The sequence below is a fragment of the Mya arenaria genome, chromosome 1 (genome assembly GCF_026914265.1).
Source record: "Mya arenaria isolate MELC-2E11 chromosome 1, ASM2691426v1".
NCBI classification, from domain to species: Eukaryota; Metazoa; Mollusca; class Bivalvia; order Myida; family Myidae; genus Mya; species Mya arenaria.
Window position 1 is genome coordinate 27,600,905 of NC_069122.1, and position 7,116 is coordinate 27,608,020.

Genomic DNA, 7,116 nt, shown 5'->3' on the forward strand with positions numbered 1-7,116 from the left:
ACGGTTGTTGAAGCTAAAGTCACGGCGATAATGCGATAATGCGATAAAGCAGTAAACTTCAGACGATGGTATTACTCCAATTGACCTCATGACCTTAAATGGAGCGATCAGGTCGCATTTCAGTCTGATTGCGGAGAAAGGTCACAAAGGCGACGAGTTTTTATCAAAGAATTAACGAGCTCTTGATTTACATATGCATAACAAAGTAATGAACGTTTGTTGGAGATATAGGCCAGGGGAAAGTGCAATATAATTTGAACCTGAGAATATTACGTCATGACAATGACCGGTAGTTACATGCCGGACCATACACTTACATGTACATGTGTTGAAATGCCATTGTTGATAAAATTGTAAATACATTACATTATTATATAAATTACTAATAGTAAGTGCTACTTATTTATATGAATAAAGAAACTGTAATATAACTCTCGTTTATTCATTATATCATTAGTTTATACTTTACGATTCTACTGTATTATTAAGTATACTTGATGAGTGATCATTAATATCCATTGACAAATAAAGTTGGTGGCGCAACATTGTAGAAACATCTACCATGCATAGTTCGACCGAAGTGGAGCAAGTCACCCACGACCTGCACATCTATTGTGTATCACCAACAACAAATGACGAAATGCGTTAGATGATTAAATAGGAAGTTTTGATTGTAATCAAAAGCTGGCTGCAAATAATATGGACTCATTGTTTTTAAGATAAACACCCTAGTATTGACAAAATGCAGGAAAATTACATAATGTCAGTGAATTTTCATTTCATCCCAGTCACCGGTAAAGATATTGAAAAAAAAATTAGATTAATAGGATAAATCCCCAAGAAGCAACTGGATTCTATCTTAATCTTCCCAAGATCATCATTGCTGGCAAATATACTTTAAAAGTTCCCATCATAAACATGGCTTATGAAATTAAAAGCCAGGGATCATTTCCAAATAGTCTCAAGCTAGCACAAGTAACCCATATTTTCATGAAAAATAAGCCTTTAATAGAACTTTAAACCAGTCAGTACATAAACGGGTGGTAAGTGAGCAACTAATCAGTCATTTTGATATTTTTCATCCTTTCCGTGCAGCTTTCAGAACAACATAAGGATGTCAAACTAACCTGTTAAGGCTGGTTGAAGACTACAAAAAGCCATTTATGAGAACAAATATGTAGATGGAGAACTTATGGACCTCGAACGTTAGTTAAGATTAAGGCATATGTTCTCTCATCCCAGCATGTAAAGTAATGCACAGCTGTCTTACAAATAGAACAAAACGATCAAATTATCAGTGACTGTGCGACACCATCTTGAAAGGTCAACATCGTTCTCAATGACATCTTCTACTTTATCAATAAGACAGCGCTGTATACAATACAATACAATACGTTTATTTCGGCTTTAAACTTACAAGGTTATAGCAGTGAAAAATAACAGATGAAAAGTGGTAAAAGAACTTAACAAAGAGATGTTATGTATAAAAGACATATGCATGAGATGTTATTACATACATGTATAATATTCCAATATAACAGTACAAAAAGTCAGACGAAGGTATAATTTCAGGTTCAATATTTAGCTTAATATATTAAGTCGTTGGTAAAATTTCATTTCTTAATTTCATTGCAAAAAATATGTATTTCGCAATATTCATTTGACATTTTTTTTATTTGGAGGACATAAGCGTTTCGAACTTATTTAAAGTAGGCCAACTACAAAATTAAGGTTTAAAATATGTATAACTATGCAGATGACACTACACTGTTTGTGTGTGAAAACAAGCCTAATGCTTTTAAGACCACTCTTGTAGAAGGAAGTAACATTTTGATAAACTGGTTAACATTCCACTCAAATGCATGCTTACCCTGAAAAATTTCATGCAATTTTGAGTTGGCTCCTAGTCTGTTAAAGAAATATAGCAATGCAATGTACTAAGTAACACTATTGTTTTTGCAGGAAAGTCTTAGGCGTTGAGATATATCATTTGTTTAAATTGTAATGCCTAGAATTTTAAAATGTTCAAAAATGCAGCTAAGCAATTAAGTTCCTTCAACGATTAAGCAATATTTTGGCAATCAATACTAAGTTTATTATCTTAAAATGTTTTGTCAAATCCAATTTCAATTACCGCCCTGTTGTTTGGCATTTGTGAACCAAGACCAACATAAAAAAGAAGAAAGTGTTTAATACAAAAAGTCATAGATTGTTTTTAATCATTACACATCGAGGTATGAAAATCTTCTTCATATAGTTTAATTGCCAACACCACATATGAGTAGGGTAAGATGCATCGCTATTGAAACTTACAAATGTCTGAACGGTATCTCACCAGAATATGTTCAAAACCTTATTTCAGCATTTCAGACTTGGAATTGTAGCTCATTTATGAAACATTTGTATATATGCATTTGTAAGAACAACTAAATATGGGTAGAATTATTTCCGCTTTAAGAGCAGATATGGAATAGTCTCTCAACGGAAATAAGTTCCTCTCAATGCTACATAGAATTTAGAAGGCATTGCATTAATACGTGCACAGTAAAGAAACTGTGTGTGTGTAAGATATACTACATCTTTTAAATAATAAAGATAAAAAAACTTAAACTTTCCTTATTTCCCGATTATGAAATGTTAAGAAGCCAATTACGTTTATTTGTTTTCTTACGTGACATCCAAAATATGTACAAGTGTCAATAGTATGCTTTTGAATTCGATCAGTTCTCAAAGAAACACGATTAGATATGTCATATTTAAGAAAACTTAGATCTCTTAAACTTTGTCAGATTTTGATCAAATCTGGTTAGTTTTGTTCGAACATTATGATAAAATTCATAAACACACAGATGAAATCTATTTAAAAGGTAGCTCGCTTGGATGAATTTCGACAATAGTTTACATGTATTTTGACATGTACTTTGAGAGGCAATTGGCCAATAAAAAGACTCAAACTCTTCCGATATGTTAAGATCATTATCACCACACTTATAAAACATATTGAGCAAACCAAACTTTGTCTGTTGATTGCACTTAAATCTCGTGATGAAATAATTAAAAGAGAGGGAACATTTTCTACTCGATAATTAAGAAATTAAATAAGAATATTTTTCAGGGCTGACATAGTATATAACTGATTTCTAAAATAGTGAAAACCACATATTGTTAAAGTCTCACCATCAAAGGTTTCCTAATACAAATTCTGTCTTTAATATGCCGCTCAGGTAGGATTTTATCAAATATTTCTCTCTTTTTTCATTAAAAAATGGTTATGAAACAGAGTAAACGTTCTGTTCTTCTGAATAGTAAAGTCGTAATGTTTCAGGTTCTGAGATATTACGATTCGTTGTTGTTGTTGTTTTTGTAAATTGAAGAAGTATATTTTCATATAATAGTGAAATGTTAAAAAATGTTAAACCAATAAGAAACAATTTTATTTCATAAAAAATGTTTTACCTTAAAATATTTAGAAGCATGCGCCTCAATGTTGTACTGGCATTTAACTTTATGTGATTTGGATATTTCTGTACTATATTTTTAATACAAATAACGTTTGAGTGATATTTTAATAAAACTAGACAATGGCTGGATTCACAGCTTAACCGTGAGGGCGTTAAAACCATTTTCAGAACTTTTAAAGCTGCATTCTCACAGATTGACCATTTTCACAACTTTTTTTTATTTTTGGTCTTAGAAAGAGCTAATTTTTGCGTAAATATCTGCAAACCAATGATACAATATTGCTGACAAAAAATCAGATCGTAGATTTTCATATATCCATTCGGAAATCAATGTTTTATGGCTTAAACCGTTACTAAATGTTTGAGAAACATGCCTAAAACATCAATTTATAAACTTATATATGAAAATCTACGATCTGATTTTTTGTCAGCAGTCTTATATATTAAGTGGCTTCCATGGATGTTCACAGAAAATGGCTTGTTCCAAGACAAAAAATAAAAAAGTGGTCAAAACGTTCAATCTGTGAGAGTGCAGCTTTAGTTAAGCAAAAATATCTTAGCTATGTGATATTCTTAGTTAAATATATACATGTATAAATAAGACGAGCAACGTCCTTGTGTCAAACGTGGATTTCAATTATATAGCTATTTAATTGCAAGCATTTACAAGAATTAATATGAAATTTGATCTAGATCACTTAGGTCAGTAATGCACATAAAAGTGTTCGTAATTTAATTACGAAAATTCGTTTTCAAGTTCCAGTGTTCTTAACATTTCAGATTGAGATTGTTCGATGACGTCATTTCCGGATTCGATGACGTCTGCGGGGTTTCCCCTGCTGAACTCGAGACCGTGTTGACGCCTAGAGGAAAGGGGGACAAATTCTGCATGCAAGATGATCATGGATTGGACACGCCTTTGTCGGTACGTTTATTCGGAAACTTTATACAAGTCACTTTTATCTTCTTTTTGATTAACTTTGTAAATTTGAGGCCGTCGGAAGACGCAGCTGTATCCATCATAATATCACTAATTTATGTTTTAATATTTCATATGTATAACAAATAAAGACAACAGCAATTTCAAAAGAAAGCAATTTATTAGAATGCATTAATTTTAAGGTATTTTAGTCTTTTTAAAAAACTGACGCCGATTTGCCTTTGTAGATTGAAATTCCCGCAAAACCGTTGATGCGACGACGCGCTGCGTTTGACTTCAGACGCAGCATCTTTTCCGGAAAGCGCTCTGCGGACGTACACTTAACAGAGCAGTCACCAATACATGCATTCAAAAAGGCCAAAGATGTTTCGGGTATAACTCCCGAATCCAAAGAACGTTTAACAAACGGGATCATCAGCGCGGTCGAAACGCTTGAAATCGGAAACGACATGATCGCTGACGGATCAAGCAAATATTCACTTCCGACAATTCCCGAAAGCACAAAGACCTTACGTCCATCTCACCGGAAGTGACGGCTGATGTTATTCGTGGAAGCTTCAGTGATGTCATTGGTGACGTGACCATTGTGGATTGCCGTTACCCGTACGAGTTCGAGGGCGGGCACATCAGAGGGGCTTTAAACATGTACACAAAAGATGAGGTCAACAGCTTGCTTCAGAAACCAGTAGCTGACGACAAGCGTCACGTGCTGATCTTCCACTGTGAATTCTCATCAGAAAGGGGTCCTAAAATGTAAGTTGTCGGTCTAGACGTCACGCCAGCTAACATGACACAACATAAAATAACCCTACCTCATATAAGATTTATTGTTTGTGAACATTGTTTGTTTTAATAAGATAGGAAAACTATTTAACAAAATCTTCACTGTAAATACTACTCTCATTCTTGGCTAATATTGGTTGATTTAAACTCTTATTTAAATAACAGAATTGTATATAGGATTTTTACAACGACATTTATAAGGAAATTGGCGTATTATTAAACAGAGTATAATCATCTGTACATCCATAGGTACCGGTTCCTTCGCGAGCAAGACCGAATGTTAAACAGCGACAGGTACCGCGTCTCAACTTCCCGGAAGTGTACCTACTCCATGGCGGATACAAGGACTTCTTCAAAATGTATCAGGTATGTTTAAGAATAATTCTAATTAGGTTTTGTAAACATTGAGCTGTTCTTTTTGAAATGCATACATATACAAACATTATGAATATTTGTCTGTTAATTTTATATATTATATAATACCTCAAAGTATGAATATTGAAAGTAGTACAATAGGGAAACAAACAAATGTGTGTAATATGCCATGGTTCTCTCTACAGTCATAAATAAACAGGGTATGCGTTGGTTTTGACAAGGACGCTATTGTGTAAAATGCGTAATGAATACATCAATATACAAAACGTTTAAACGGCAAAGCATGCATTTAGTGTTTATATATTCTATTTTCTTCCATTCCAGGACCTGTGTGATCCAATCAGCTACACACCCATGTTGCATGAGAACCACGCAGCCGACCTACGTCACTTCCGTGTGAAGTCTAAATCCTGGACGGGGGAGGACGGTAATCAGAAGACAAGTAGACGACACCGCAGTCGTCTAGGCCGCCATCTTAGTTTTTGAACGCTTGTTGAACCTAAAGTCATAGCACTTTAGAAATGCGATAAAGCAGTAAACATCTGATGATGTCATTACTCCCAGTGACGTCGTGATCTTAAACGGAACGATCAGACCGCGTTTTAGTCTAACTGCGGAGAAAGGTCACAAAGGCGACGAGTTTTTATCAAAGAATTCACGAGCTCTTGATTTACATATGTGAACGGATAAACAGTTTAATGTTCCTTTAAGATTGTTAGAAATTGTTGATTGTTATGACAATGCATAACAAAGTAACGAACGTTTGTTGGAGATAAAGGCCAGGGGAAAGTGCAATATAATTTGAACCTGAGAATATTACGTCATGACACTGAGAGGATTACGTTATGACAATGACCGGTAGTTTTATGCCGGATCATACACTTACATGTTCATGTGTTGAAATCCCATTGTTGATAAAATTGCAAATATATTAAATTATTATATAAATAATTAAGTGCTACTAATTTATATGAATAAAGAAACTGTAATGTAAACACCCGTTTATTCATTATTTCCAATAAGTCGTTAGTATCTACTTGACTATTCTGCTGTATCATTAAGTAAATGATATGTGATGAGTGATCATGAATATCCATTGACTTTGAAAGTTGATGGCAAGCGTCGCAAAGAGCAACATTGTATAAAAAACTTACATGCTATGTATTACAGAACGAAAGCAGACGTGCACAACCGCCGCATATTACCAAGAAATTAGATGGAACCAATTTTCTATCTAGAAAACACGAGAAGTCATTTTGGGAATTGTTTGCGCGCTACTCCCCCCCCCCCACACACACACACACCACACACACACACACACGTGACACCGTTGGCCACAGAACTGCGTTAAATAACAACGCATGGAATTTTGGTCCTGAGCTAGTTGCAAATAAAATGATATAATTTCACACAAATATAGCGAATATTAGAAAATCTTGATCTCAGTTTAAAGATAAACACCGTAGTATTGCCAACCTACAGGGCAATTGCTAAATGTCAGCTTATTTTCATTTCACCCCGGGGCCCGCTATAAATATAGGCAGACAGATGAATAGG

General features: G+C 34.3%; 1 protein-coding gene across 1 annotated transcript; it reads left to right on the forward strand.

Moving 5' to 3' along the window:
- Positions 1 to 3,213: 3,213 nt before the first annotated feature.
- Positions 3,214 to 6,045, forward strand: LOC128225917 (M-phase inducer phosphatase 1-like). The gene is made up of 6 exons (XM_052935814.1): positions 3,214 to 3,224; positions 4,242 to 4,386; positions 4,629 to 4,715; positions 4,901 to 5,107; positions 5,434 to 5,550; positions 5,884 to 6,045. Exons 1-6 carry the CDS (start codon positions 3,214 to 3,216, stop codon positions 6,043 to 6,045), a joined length of 729 nt encoding a protein of 242 aa, XP_052791774.1.
- Positions 6,046 to 7,116: the final 1,071 nt, after the last annotated feature.